The sequence below is a fragment of the Phocoena phocoena genome, chromosome 3, assembly GCF_963924675.1.
Source record: "Phocoena phocoena chromosome 3, mPhoPho1.1, whole genome shotgun sequence".
Taxonomy (NCBI): Eukaryota; Metazoa; Chordata; class Mammalia; order Artiodactyla; family Phocoenidae; genus Phocoena; species Phocoena phocoena.
Genome location: NC_089221.1, coordinates 30,532,571 through 30,548,146, shown reverse-complemented (window position 1 = coordinate 30,548,146; position 15,576 = coordinate 30,532,571). Strand labels below are relative to the sequence as shown.

Genomic DNA, 15,576 nt, shown 5'->3' with positions numbered 1-15,576 from the left:
TTATATATGTAGTTTTAAATTCATTTACTTTGAATAAATACATATATTCTGCTGCATAATGTACATACTCTATCCATCCTTGTGTTACTAGTTTATTTTTTTATTTTTAAAAAACATTTATTTGTTTGTGTCAGGTCTTAGCTGCAGCAGGCAGGATTCTTAGTTGAGGCTTGCTGGCTCCTTAGTTGTGGCATGCAAACTCTTAGTTGTAGCACGCAAACTCTTAGTTGTGGCATGCATGTGGGATCTAGTTCCTGGACCAGGGATTGAACCTGGGCCCCCGGCATTGGAAGCGTGTAGTCCTAACCACTGTGCCACCAGGGAAGTCCCTTGTTAGTAGTTTAGGTTGCTTGAGTATTTTTGCCATCATAAACAATGCTGTAATGTGTATTCTTGTATATGACTTTTTTACAAATGTTTCTTAGGAGTGAAATTGCTGGATATTCCTGTTTTTAAACCTTACTAAATATTAACGAATAGCTTTCCAAATTATTTATGTCCACTCTACTGGTAGTAGATAAGTGTTCATACTGCTCTATATCCTTGCCAATGATTTTCATCAATTTGAAGATGGGAAATGTCTCTGATAGCCACTTTAATTAGCATTTCCTTCCTTAATTAACAGTGAAGCCAAGCATCTTTCACGTGTATTGGACATTCAGATTCCCTACTTAACACAAAATCATAAAAATTACTCTCTGATATTGTCTTTCAAAAGTTTCATAGTTTTGTTTTTTCACACTTAGTCTTTAATCCATGTAAGAATAGAATATCTTTTCCATGAATGCTTGCTAGAACTTGAGATAAAACTGCCTGAGCATTTTTAGCCCCACTCCTACTTGTAAGGGAGATAGATTTTTTTTGCGGTATATGGGCCTCTCACTGTTGTCGCCTCTCCCATTGCAGAGCACAGGCTCCGGACGCACAGGCTCAGCGGCCATGGCTCACGGGCCCAGCCGTTTGGCGGCATGTGGGATCTTCCTGGACCGGGGCACGAATCCGCGTCCCCTGAATTGGCAGGTGGACTCTCAACCACTGTGCCACCAGGGAAGCCCAGGGAGATAGATTTTTAACAACTGAAGGAGGTATGTATTTTAAACTGGAACAGATATTGTCAAACTACTCTCTAAAATGGTTGTATCAATTTATGTCCCTATGAAGACTGTATGAAGTTCAAATTTCCCTGCACACTATAAAATGTTACTAATCTGATAGATATAAAATTTTATTTCAATTTAATTTTGATTTGCATCTCTTTAATTGTGAGCCAGGTTGACCATACTTTTCGTATATGTATTAAATCTTTCTGTATCCACTTTGCTTTTCTTTTTCAGTAAATTGTTTAATTCTTTAGTCTATTTTTGTCTTATTCTTATCAACCTGCATAAAATCTTGCTGTATTTAAAATTAATACTTTGTAATAAATATTGAAAAAGTTTTTTCCCTAAATCTACTTGTCCTTATTTGTTCTCTCCTATTACACAGAAATTTAGAATTAATCTGGGTTTTTTTTCCATTTCTAGAATCCAGTCCTGCTTAGAAACAAGGCCTTCTCAACCCTAAGGTACCCAAAATTCACCCCATGTTTTCTTCTTATAATTTCTTTTTAAATTAATTCATTTATTTTTGGCTGCATTGGGTCTTCCTTGCTGTGTGAGGGCTTTCTCTAGCTGCGGAGAGTGGGGGCTACTCTTCGTTGTGGTGTGCGGGCTTCTCATTGCGGTGGCTTCTCTTGTTGCAGAGCGTGGGCTCTAGAGCGCAGGCTCAGTAGCTGTGGCACATGGGCTCAGTAGTTGTGGCTCGCGGGCTGTAGAGTGCAGGCTCAGTAGTTGTGGCACTCAGGCTTAGTTGCTCCGCGGCATGTGGGATCTTCCCGGACCAGGGCTCGAACCCGTGTCCCCTGCATTGGCAGGCAGATTCTTAACCACTGCATTGGCAGGCAGATTCTTAACCACTTGCCACCAGGCAAGCCCCTTCTTCTTATAATTTTATGACTTAAAATACAAACGTAAATAGTTCATCCATCTAGAACACTTTTGCTCTAGATGATCTAGGAATCCAAATAAAATTTCAAAATGCCTAGCCAACCAATCCAACATGATTTATTAAACAATCCATTATTACACACTGATTCAAAATACTATCTTTAGAATGACAAAATTGGAAAATCACCATTTTCCAATGACCAGTGTAAAAACTGATGAAAAGAGAATCATTATTGGATGGTAAACCCTTTAGGATAAAGATTAATAGGAAATATAGGACAGTTACATGATCTCAAAATATCACCTGACAGATTGCTCACTGATTGCAAAGAAATATTATGTTCCTTATAAAAGACATGGAGTAGTCATTACCTAAATGTCACTAATAATGAAGCCACTTGCCATTATATGCCCTCTGATGTGATGCAATATCAAGTGTACAACATTACTTATTTAGTACCCTTGCCAAAAATATACAACTAGAAACTAACAGAGCCTTTAAAGATAACTTCCAGTTGGTAGGAAATATAGGAAGTATATAAGCAAATTAAACAACACAATGAGGAAACAGTGAAGTCTAGAATATGGGATATTCTACAACAAAAGTAGCACAGACTCCTCAAAAAACCAAAAATTACTGTCATGGGGAAAGGGTATGGGACTGTTTAGATTAAAAGAGTCAAAAGAGATGTAAAAAGCAAATGCAATGTGTGAGAAACTAGATTAGATCATATGTGGGGAAAAAAAGGTTATAAAAGACATATTTGAGGTCAACTGGTGAAAACAATGTAGATGGCATCAGATGATACTACAGAAATGTTCTTAATTTTTTTAGGGGTAAATTATTACACTTGGTGTTTATAAAGGAGAACTGACTTCCTAGCAGATGTATTTAAGGACAGAGAGGCAGAATGCCTGTTGGTGAAATGTTTCACTGTGCTATTCTTTCAACTTTTCTGCATGGTTAAAATTTTTATAATATAAAGTGTTTTTTTTGTTTTTTTTATAAAGTGTTTTTTAAATATTACCTTTCACAAACTCTATATTCCCACAGACATCTGCCTTATTTCTGGACCCATTTCTGTCCCATTTACCAATCTATTTGTTCCTTACCACATTAAATTTTCTTATTTATAATAATTTTGGTATCTGTGTGGGGCTAATCCCTTGTATTATTTTTGGTCTCTCAAGTATCCGAGAATTTCTAAGAAATGACTCATTATTGAATAGGCCCTCAAACTACATTTTTCTTTTGATTTTGTGATTTCAATGTATTCTTTTGAAAAAGCTGGGCTTATCTTGTTATAGAACAACAACAGTGTTTAGAGTAAAAATTTATGGTTTTTTCCTACACATATTTATGTGGATATTTCCATATGAAGCAAATGTGTCCTTTCAATATTTTCCCTCTTATTAATTACATTTAAAATGTTTCACATAACTTTGGCATACCAGAGTAATATTTCACAAGTATCAAGAGCCCATATACACGCATACTTCTGTTCAGTACTCACACTAAATTCTATAACTTTGGAGGTTTCTATTCCAAAGGTGTGCTTGGTCTCCAAGTTTTTCCTTGACTTACTGTATAAAATAGGCTCAACCTACCATTTCATTATCTAGCTTTGGAAAACCAGAAATTGGCTGTTTTAATAGATGACACTAAGTTAAAAGTTTGTAAGATAAAAGTTTATAAATGAAGCATGTTTTGATCCATGCATTAATAAAAAACCAAGAATACAAACAGGTACTAATGACTGACTGCAAATGTTAAAAATCTGCTGTTAATTATGAGGGATAAAAACACAGATATCTGTTATGTTATCTTTTGTACTTTTCAAAATTTCTTTTAAAAAGTACAATATACTAGTAAATACATTATTTAATAGCCATGACATAGAGCCCAACACAGTATGATCTTAAAAAGACATCATATTATCAACAACTGACTTCAAATGAGAACTAATAATCTAATCCCAGAAAATTCTGAATCCAAGATTATTAATTTTCCTCTACCAGTACTGTATCTACTTGATATTAAAATTTTCACACAACATATACTTTACTAATTAAAACGTAATTCTTCTTTGACTTAGTGCTACTGTAAGAAGCCCAATTAAATAAAGCAGTTCCTAATTTCATAACCAGATATACTCAGTTGTATAATATAATAAGGTAATCCAAAGAGTCAAATTATACTGATCTTTTTATCTCCCAGATGACTTCCCAAGTAATAAATGTAACATATTTTTAATAATATAAGCCACAGCTTAAAAGAAATGTTCATTGACAAAAAAGTATACAGTTTAGTATTTGTGTTTTAAAATTTATAAAAAGAAAAAAATGAATTTGCTGGGAACTAGAGGCATTCCCTTTAAATAAACAAGCAACTTTCTTACCTTGCTGCATTTGTGGATGTGTTGTATAACTTGAAGGATGGGAATATGGCATGTATCCTGCAGGGCTTTGTGGGGCATATGGACTAGGCACTGGGCTGTTTTGTTGTGGCATAAATCTGTTCCCAGAGCTTGTCTGTGGTGGCACAAACCGGCTAAAACCCAAAATCCAAATAAACAATATCAGGAAATGAAATAAATATGATATTCCTTGATATTTCACTGTCATAAAATTCTCCAAACTCTAATTTGTATAAAATATATGTACACAGAAAAATTCTGAAAAATAAATAACATACAAAAATCATTCACAATTCATATTCTAAGAGTTATATTAAGCAGTTTGTAAAAACTGGAGTAATTCATTTATTTTACATGCTCCCTAAATTCTACTCAATGAATTTTCTTATTTATCTCAAACACGCTGGTTATTTTAACACATTCTTTTGTTTGTATGAAATTAAGTTACTATTTATTTAAATTAGTATATTAGAGTATTTCCACATATAACATTTTAAGGCAAATATTCATGTGGGTTACTATTTAAGGCTAAGCATCTAAACTTTTTAACTACACGTAATTCACCATTACCTAAATGTATGTATACACTATATATTCCCAAGCATATTTACTACAGAAAACAGTACTTAATAAAATGATATATACATTACCTGGAGGGGCTATGTGAGATAGTGGTTTGTTGATAATTGGAAGATGCAGGACTACTGTGCATGGAATTCTGAGAAAGTTTATACTGAGACATCATCATTCCTACACAACATACAAAAATGGTAAAACATGTTATTTTCTTCCAATGGTAAAGCATTCTTCAAGTGATTTAAATCAATCATTCTTTCACAAACATTCAAAAGTTCTTTGTTCTTTTCTTTTTGACCAACATGTTAAGTTTGTAGAGCAAAATATAGAAACTATAAATTTCAAGTACAACCAATTTCAACAAAACATCCTTTTAGCATATAACTAATCCAGGGACAGAGACAGAGATATAATTTTTTGTTTTTAAATTTACTTGCTTACTTATTGTCCTATCATTTAGCCTTAGAATTGAAAAGAACTTTCAGAAGTTGCTCTATCTAACCTCTTTCCAAATACTACACACTTCTGTCTACAACAGGCTTTTGGATGGTTTTTCTATTACATGGAATACTTTATTACATACATCTCCCACCTTAGGAGCTTAATTTTACAACTCTATTTCATTGTGATTCGGACGTAAGTTTTTTTTTTTTTTGCGGTACGCGGGCCTCTCACTGTTGTGGCCTCTCCCGTCGCGGAGCATCAGGCTCCGGACGCGCGGGCTCAGCGGCCATGGCTCGCGGGCCCAGCCGCTCCGCGGCATGTGGGATCTTCCCGGACTGGGGCAGGAACCCGTGTCCCCTGCATTGGCAGGCGGACTCTCAACCACTGCGTCACGAGGGAAGCCCCGGACCTAAGTTTTAAAAAGTACTTTACTTAGGGGCCCAAAGTCTGAAGTACTGAAATTACCATCTGAAAGTCTGTTAACAAACAACAGAATGCTCCTATTCTTTCTTCCACAGTAATTCTTGCCATAAAATAGGATTAAGTGAATATTTGTTTAATGAATGAAAGTGTGAAAAGAGCTTTCAGATTCTCACATTTCTTTTCAAGTTAGACATTGTTCCTTCAACTGTTGCATAAGTGGCATTTTGTTATATAGGAGATGCAGAAAAATTCAGCTATTCAGACACTCTAAAATCAAAGATAAAAATCTATGATTAACTCTGACCTTTCTTATGGTATGTATAGCCAATCTTTCTGGGAGTTTCAAGTATCACATTATTTCCCCAAATTTCATTTCCTGCTGCTGCTATGAAAAGTGCCTTTCACCAGAAACATTCAAACAGAAGTTACATGTTCATTTGCCAGGAACTACAGAAAGGATTCTAGCTCTACCACAGTGGCTGAATGAGATGAGAGCACCTCAAAGTCTAACACTAATAGCGTATTTTCTATGTAGTCTAAATTTCAATTTATGAATTTTCTCTTCCAACTCAAATTCAGTACTAAATCATATATTCCATGGCTTAATAATTTAATTACTATAACTACTGTTGCTGAATTTTTTTTTTTTTTGAGAGAAAGGGGGCAAGACTCCATGAGATGGGAATTAAAAAGTATTTTCTCCTGAATTAACAGTCATCACTGTGACAAGCTGGAATTACTAGTTTGGAGGCAGTGGCTTTATAAATAAAAGGGGCAAATGAAATACTAGTAGTCCTTTCTGATTCTCTCAGAGATCCAAAGAACTATGAACGAAGTGATTTGCACATTATTAAATATTTTCCAAATGTGTGACTCACATTTATATTTAACAACCAAAAATCACCTTTTAAAATTTTAAAGCCAAATGGAAAATGCTTAGAAAAAAAAAAATTACAACATGCAATGAATCAGTTTTTAAATGCTAGTTTGTTTTTACAAAGTAGGATATGGAGAAATGAAACAATGTTTCAGACTAAAAAATAAGCATATATAGTAAAAACCACAAAATATGTGACTGAAAGGTGAATATTCAAAGTTTCTTATTAGAGATATAAGTTATAAAAATGTAGTATAAATAGCCTCGGAAGACTTCCTTTATTCAATCTTACATTTATTTACGTCATCCTATGCTCAATGCCCTTACCCTATTTCCTATTACAGGCATACCTCGGAGATATTGCAGATACGGTTCCAGACCACCGCAATAAAACAAATATCGCAATAAAAGGAGTTACATGAATTTCCTGTGGTTTCCCAGTGCATATAAAAGTTATGTTTACACTATACTGTAGTCCATTAAATGTACAATAGCATTATGTCTAAAAAAACAATGTACATACCTTAATTTAAAAATACTTTATTGCTAAAAAATGCTAACCATTGTTTGAGCCCTCAGTGAGGTTGTAATCTTTTTCCTGGTGGAGGGTCTTGCTCAATGTTGGTGGCTGATGACTGATCAGAATGGTGGTTGCTGAAGGTTGAGGTGGCTCTGGCATTTTCTTAAAATAACACAACAATGAAGTTTGCTGCATTGATTGACTCTTTCCTTTCATGAATGACATCTCTGTGGGACGCAATGCCATTTGACACCATTTTACTCACAGTAAAACTTCTTTCAAAATTGGGAGTCAACTCTCGCAAACTCTGCTGCTACTTTGTCAACTAAAGCTTATGTAATATTCTAAATCCTTTGTTGCCATTTTAACAATCTTCATAGCATCTCAGCCACAAGTAGATTCCACTTCAAGAAACCACTTTCTTTGCTCATCCACAAGAAGCAACTCCTCATCCATTAAACTTTAATCATGAGATTTCAGCAATTAAGTCACATCTTCAGGCTTTACTTCTAATTCTAGCTCTCTTGCTATTTCTACCACATCTGCAGTTACTTCCTCCACTGGAGTCTTGTACCCCTCACAAGTCATCCATGAGAACTGGAATCAACTTCTTCCAACTTTTGTGAATGTTGATATTTTGACCTCTTCCCATGAATCATGAATGTTCTTAATGGCATCTAGAATGGTGAAACATTTCAGAAAGTTTTCAATTTGCTTTGTCCAGATCCATCAGAGGAGTTACTATCTATGGAAGTTAGAGTCTCATGAAATGTATTTCTTAAATTAATAAGACTCGAATGCTGAGATGACTCCTTGATCCATGGGCTGCAGGATGGATGTTGTGCTAGCAGGCATGAAAACAACATTAGTTTTGTTGTACATCTCCGTCAGAGCTCCTGGATGACCAGATGTGCTGTCAATGAGCAGTAATATTTTGAAAGGAATCTTTTTCTGAGAAGCAGATCTCAACAGTGGGCTTAAAGTATTCAATAAACCATGTTATAAACAAACATGTTTGTCATCCAGGTTTGTTATTCCATTTATAGAGCACAGGCAGAGTTGATTTTGCATAACTCTTAAAGGCCCTAGGATTTTCAGAATGGTCAATGAGCACTGGTTTCAACCTAAATTCACCACCTGTATTAGTTCCTAGGAAGAGAGCCAGCCTGTCCTTCGAAGCTTTGAAGCCAGGCATTGACTCTCCTCTCCAGCCATGAAAGTCCTAGGTGGCATCTTCTTCCAATACAAGACTGTTTTGTCTACACTGAATATCTTTTGTTTAGCACAGCCACCTTCATTTTTTATTTTAGTTAGATCTTCTGGATAACTTGCTGCAGTTTCTACATCAGCACTTGCAGCTTTGCCTTGTACTTTTATGTTATGGAGATGGCTTCTTTCCTTAAATCTCATAAACCAATCTCTGCTAGCTTCAAATTTTTCTTGTGCAGCTTTCTCACCTCTCTCAGCCTTCGGAGAATTGAAGAGAGTTAGGGCCTTGCTCTGGATTAGGCTTTGGCTTAAGGGAATGCTCTGACTGGTTTGATCCTCTACCCAGACCATTAAAACTTTCTCCATCTCAGCAATAAGGTTATTTAGCTTTCTTAACATTCAAGTGTTCACTGGGGTATAGCACTTTTCATTTCCTTCAAGAACTTTTCCTTTGCTAGGTGGCTATATGGGACAAGAAGCCTAGCTTTTGGCCTATCCTGGCTTTTGACATGGCTTCCTCACTAAGCTTAAGCATTTCTAGCTTTTTTTTTTTTTTTTTTTTTTTTTTTTGCGGTACGTGGGCCTCTCACTGCTGTGGCCTCTTCCGTTGCGGAGCACAGGCTCCGGACGTGCAGGCTCAGCGGCCATGGCTCACGGGCCTAGCCGCTCCGCAGCATATGGGATCTTCCCGGACCAGGGCATGAACCCGTGTCCCCTGCATCAGCAGGCGGACTCTCAACCACTGCGCCATCAAGGAAGCCTGCATTTCTAGCTTTTGATTAAAGTGAAAGACATGTGACTGTTCTTTTCACTTGAACACTTAAGAGGCCATTGTAGAGTTATTAACTGGCCTCATTTCAATATTGTTGTGTCTCAGAAAATAGGGAGGCCCAAGGAGAGGGGAACTGCCAGTCCTGCCAAAACATACATTTATTGATTACACTGTCTTACATGGGCACGATTCCTAGTGCCCTCAAACAATTACAATAGTAACTTCAAAAATCACCAATCAGAGATCACCAGAACACATACAATAATAATAAAAATGTTTCAAATATTGTGATAATTAACAAAATGTGACAGAGACACAAAGTAAAATGCTGCTGGAAAAATGGCACTGACAGACTTGTTCAATGTGCGGTTGCCACACATTCAATTTGTAAAACAGGCAATATCTGAGAAGCGCAATAAAGCGAGGTGCAATAAAACGAGGTATGCCTATAGCCTTTCTTCCAATCAACAATCTCTCCATATTTTCTTTCATTCCAACACTCTTCCAGAGTATGTGTAATTCTAGCTTTCCTTTCACCATTCCTATCTGTCTCCTACTACTGCCATCTAGCTTATTAGTTCTGATGAAGATACAGTCTTGCCCTGCATACCTACCTTTGATTCCCTGAAAGGAAATTTCCCTGGATTCACTTTGGGAAATGGATAGTAACTATGCAATTGCTTTAAAAACACAACTTACACACAAATATAAAGAATCAACAAAGTAATACTATTAAAAAATAAAACTAAGAAATGGAATGGCAAGCTTCATGGAGGTACTGTCAATAAATGTGGCAATATTCTTGAATACAAGTAACCAATTAAATAAACTAGACCTTCCTGGGTTCTCTAAACTATTCCCTTCTGACTGTTTTAATCTTGAGAGGGAAGCAAGTACTTGGGCTTGCCTGATTCAGTAAGCTTCAGACCAGAACAATGCTCCTAACTTAAAGGTTCTTCTTGACTACAGAAAAATCATATCTGTGTTGGACATCACATTTTTATGGGTTTTCTAATGCTTACTATAAATAGAATTTTCCTTAATAGTAATACTTATTATAAACCTTTTTCTATTGCTAAGGCAACAGAAGTGTTAAACCAATTACTACATAACCATGAATATAGTCACCATCGATTCTAAAACTAATACCTGGTATAATTATTTATACATGTACTACATGTTGAGAAGCTCTGCAGATATTTTTATTTATTATTTGATTAATGAAGACTCCTTTCATATCTATTCTATGATTTTTTTAAATAAAAAAAATTCCTAAAGCTCTTTCATTGAATGAACTAATAAAGTCTGAAATATCTAGCAAACCACATATTAAGCTTTGCCTAATTCCCAAGGAATTTAGTTACATATTAAACTGCAAGAATGTTAACATCCGTTTAGTTTCCTTTTCGTTCTTGGCTTCATTCAAGGTATCAACACGGCATTAACAGATGACAAGCTAGCTTGTTAAAGGACACACCTGACTTTAATTACATGTGAAACAAGTTCTAATATGGGACACATTAAAAATATATATACTGTGAAATTCAATTATTAAAAACCTCACCACTTTGTACATATCTGTTCTGCATACTTTTCTCCCTGAAAACGTTAGGACTCCTCGCCAGGATGGCCTGCAACAAGACTGGTATGTCGCCTTCTGGATCATCACTGCCAAGGTTATCTTTCAACTCTCTGGCATTGAAAAAATAAATACAAAACATTAAAACAGTGATGGATGATTAAGAATTCACCAGTGAAATTCAGAAAATGCTGAGGCAGAAAATCAAGAAGACTTATGGTATAAAAATAAATTACACAAGCATGTCTAACAGTTTCGTGGATTTTTGAAGACGCTAGTCCTAGAAGAAATAGAATTATCAAAAAAATGAGAGGGGGGTTCTTCTACGGACTTCTTTCCCCCCCATTTTATTTTAAACAGAAAAAAAAAAAAAAGAACCCCAAACATTATTTTATGGAATTTTAAGTTTATTTAAGAATGTTCATATTAGTTTCAAAGGAGAAAATAGTGTCTATTCTAAATTATTCAAAATAATGGAAGGGTAGAAGTGATAATTATGCACAGAAGTTGATATTTGGGCTTGGAATATATTTTCTCCCTTACATCTGAATGTGAGTGGATCTGTCTTTTTGAGCATGTCCTCTGAATGAAATAATGTTGGCACATTGGTTAAGACAAGATCCAAGGTTACATACTTTTCCCCTCTTTATTCTCTTCTCAAATAAAGCCATCAGGGGAAAAAACCTAAGCAAGTGGTTAAGAATAGCTGCAATTAGGAAGTAGCAAATTAAGTTCACAAGTATGGAAGGTAAATGATAAAAAATTAAATATAGGCAGTATTTTAAATCTTATATTCTACACGTCACTGTTCCACTCATTAAATCTAGTAAGATTCATAAAGATGGTATCCACTGATAAAATTAATTTCTGGGGGCAATCTTAAAGCAGCTCTCCATATAATAAATCATAACTATACATGTGCTATTTCCCTTATCTCTTTAAATATGTGGTGAAAACTTTTGATTAAGGATGTACATGTATAAGAAGTGATATAATATTTAGACACTTGAATTTCTGGAGTGACATAACCAATCATTTCTCAGTTTCTCCATCAGAAAATTCACATTTAGTATTTCACCTAAATTCATCAGCTTTAAAAATGGCCCTAAAGTATGTGCTACAGCTAATGGCAGAGACCTCTCCATTATAATGTGCTTTATCCTCATTCCCCTAAATAATGAACTTTAAGTTAAACAACAGTAAAAGAATGGAAGGACACACGAGTACCGCTGAGTAGTGGGTTGTGAACTTTTTTACATTTTTGTGTTGAGATATTACAAGTATATACTGCTTTTGTAGTAAAAAGTAAATTTTAAAAAGTATACTCATGCAAAAGTTCTGTAAATAAGCTATGTAATTTAAGTGCATATTATTTTAAAAGTCTATTGTGTGAAAATACACACCTATGTTCAGACTGTATGATAAATCCTGGAAAAAAATTAGTCCCAAATTCTGTAGTAGCCTTGAAGTTAATCTTTGAGTTCTTGTTATACTTTACATGAAAAGCATATAAGCCTACTCCAAATAAAGCCAGCATTAAAGTCCCTAGTGCCTGGGAATTCTAACTACTCCAGCAATTCCAGGAAAAAGGGAGCTAACTTCGTGAGCAACATTAGACCTCTGCACACATCCGTCTTGATGAATTCCAAGATTATTATAAGAATCGAAAAGATCCTCATAGAATCACATGGTCAGAACTACTGTCTCAAAATAACTATGGCCTATTTAAATCTCATTAATATCTCATCACAGTAAGGCTATATTCTCACTTGGATATTCAAATAATTTAAAATAAACTATGTATTAAAATTTTTTTGAAATAAAAGTAAAACCAGGAATACTGATTCTCTTAGTGAGACCAAAACTTTTCATTTTATTTCAGATTGTACTTACATGTGATCTGTTGATACCTGGTTGAGGCTATGGACAAGCTGTGAAACCAAATTATCATCCCTACAGGCCAAAAGGCAGTTCACCTCTTCTGCTATTCGTGCATTAAAGAGAAGGCTCTTTGTAGTTGTAGCAGGTAAAGGGGATGGAAGAGGCAGCTGGTTCAGGACTATTGGGAATAAAATCATATTATTAGAAACTGAGTGACAGAAAGAAATCTCTTTAGTGTTTAAATGTATTTGGGGATTAAAAATAAGTTATAAATGTGACAAATTTATTAAAAGGCATTCCGTCTCTCCCCCAACAAACCCCAAACAACTCTATTAAAACTCCCCAAACGTCCCTTGGACCATAATAGATTATACTACTGTCTAAGAATAAAACTCTGTGCTAACTTTTCATGTCTTAAATCTTTATTAATTTAATAAGTGAGTAAAAAAAGTAGGGTTAAAAACTAAGTAATTTCCAAGAATTGAGACTATTATTTCTGTTATAAGATTTATCAGAATCAAATAAATAAACCAAGTAACAATATCTGACTCTTCACCAGATAGACAAGTAATGTGTGTTTTTAAAAGCTTAAATAAATACAAAAATAAAGAGTTCACTTTGGTAGCAGAACAATGTCCACAGAATAGGATTCTGAAGAAAAATATCTAAGGAATTTTGCTTTAAGTTATAAATTACTAAATAGTCTCTCTTCATTTTATTCTGACAGCAAACAAAAGGGCATAAATGTTTTACAGTAGTTTAAATTCAGTTATTTAATATCTTCATATAAATGAAATTTGTTCATTTGTGTAAACTAATAGTTAAGAAAGTTAACTACAGTGTCTTTGTTTTTGGTTTAATTTCTAATCACCTATATACTATAACTATCATGCCACTCAGCCACAATGGGTAATAACAGGGTTTCTATTAATAAAAACACGGGAAACAAATTATTACTTAATAAGTAGGGCTTATTGGGCAAATTTTTAAAATGAGGTACAGCTGAGATAATGGGCAGACACCGCCCCCTAGCAAAGAAATTCCTGGTAGTATATTTGATTCTGTACTCCTACATATTATATGAATTTATGCCTTACCTATAACTAAGTGATAACCAAAACTAAAGACTGTTTCAAAAGCTTTCTTACCTGAGTTATTCTAACCCTACTGGCTACTTTCTTGTTATGTCAGATTTTATAAACTAGCCCTGCTGCAAAGCTGTAGGCTGTTATCTATTTTACCCCCGCTTAAACTAGCTGGAAATTAATAACAGAAAAAAATAGTATTTTGGGGAAAACAGATGAAAACATTTCTTGAAGTTATTTTCTTATAGCTCCTTTTATGAAGCCCCATATCTTGCATAATGCTTGCTATACAAAGAAAAGTAGGTCTTCTCCTCATGGTCTACCCTCCCCTCTCATATCTTTTTCCCTTTATTCAGGTAGGATAAAGACTAACATTGTGAGGAGCTTTTTGCACCATTACCCAGGGACTAAGAATTAGAGTTGCCTACCAAAAGAACGAGTCCCTAAAATATTATGCTACACTAATTAAATCTCAAGAGAATGAAGATGTTCTTAAACTTAAGTGTTCAGGGTAAAATAGGCTCTTGACATCTATGACAAACTCCAAAAGATTATGAAACATGACATCCAAAATAAATGTCACTAAGAAATCAGATTATGTTGGGCTATCAAATTTTCTTCTTTGAAGGGCAGTTTCACTTACCATTTCCATAAACGCTTTTTTAAAAGTCTGTAATAGTTCCTATATGCAAACCCATGCTTCTTTGGTTTTGATTTTTCTTAATGCTTTGTTTCATCTTCTTTGATCCTTACTTTTGCATTTATCCCTTTATCATATAAGACCTTTAAACAAACACACACTACCATTTCTTAATGGGTCCTTAGCATGAAACAGAAATTAAGGTCTTATCTATTATTAGTTGACTACACTAATTCTATTACTTTCACATTTATGCCAATAAACCAAAGAAAATAATGTTGTGTGTCATTCAAAATCTACAATCTTTACACATTTTGTTATTTATGACGCTGCAAATAATTAATGTTATAGCCTCTTTAAAAATCAATGTCAGAGTAGAACATAAATTAGATAAAATAACCAAACTTACGGTCTGTGAGACTAGCAATCCCCGCAAGAGTAGTGATGGGGACATGGGGCATATCCCCATTCATCCTGAAGTTCTGGAATGGTGTTGCCTATGAAAGTACTTAGTTCAGGTGCCAGCTGTCATTACTTCCCATTTCCCAAACACTGCAACAAAAAACAGACAATTATTTGTAACAATATGTCAAATATATTACTACTAGGGAAGTGCTTAAAAAATAAAATTTTCTGCTTTTCTTGTTTGCTCAAGCTATATAACAATAATAGCCATCATGCATATACTACTTACTGTATGTTACACGCTGCAAAGTGCTTTGTATACAATAACTCATTTAGTCCTCACAACAACCAACTAAAGTAGGTACTATTATTTTCTGCATTTTACTGATGAGGAAATTAATTTACACGAAGTTTCAAGTAATTTGTGGAGCAAAGATTAGAACCCAAGCAATCTGGCTCAGAGTCTGTGTAACTAGTAGGTTATATTTCCAGACAGGGATACTCAATTTTGACAAGCACTATTTTCTTTTCCACATCATAAATACATAAAAATTTAGCTTCAACTTGCCTTTCTAGTAAATAATGTGCACATTATTAAAAGATTTGTCTTATTAAATAGCTTCATAAAATAAATGGCAAACAAGAGAAGTCTGCTCTACATCAATTATCTAAGACATACTGCTAAAATAAAAAACTGAATTGTAGGGGGCTTCCCTAGTGGCGCAGTGGTTGGGAGTCCGCCTGCCAATGCAGGGGACACGGG

The 15,576-nt window shown here is 34.8% G+C and overlaps 1 protein-coding gene across 1 annotated transcript in view; it reads right to left on the bottom strand.

Moving 5' to 3' along the window:
- NIPBL (NIPBL cohesin loading factor) overlaps positions 1–15,576 on the bottom strand; it is a 190,776-nt gene that overhangs the window by 102,701 nt on the left and 72,499 nt on the right. Inside the window, exons 2-6 of the mRNA XM_065875684.1 lie at positions 14,818–14,960; positions 12,696–12,861; positions 10,788–10,915; positions 5,053–5,152; positions 4,385–4,536 (exon numbers count right to left, since the gene is read on the bottom strand). Coding sequence (XP_065731756.1) covers positions 4,385–4,536; positions 5,053–5,152; positions 10,788–10,915; positions 12,696–12,861; positions 14,818–14,881 — 610 coding nt within the window. The 5' untranslated portion in view covers positions 14,882–14,960. The remainder of the gene's footprint in view (positions 1–4,384; positions 4,537–5,052; positions 5,153–10,787; positions 10,916–12,695; positions 12,862–14,817; positions 14,961–15,576) is intronic.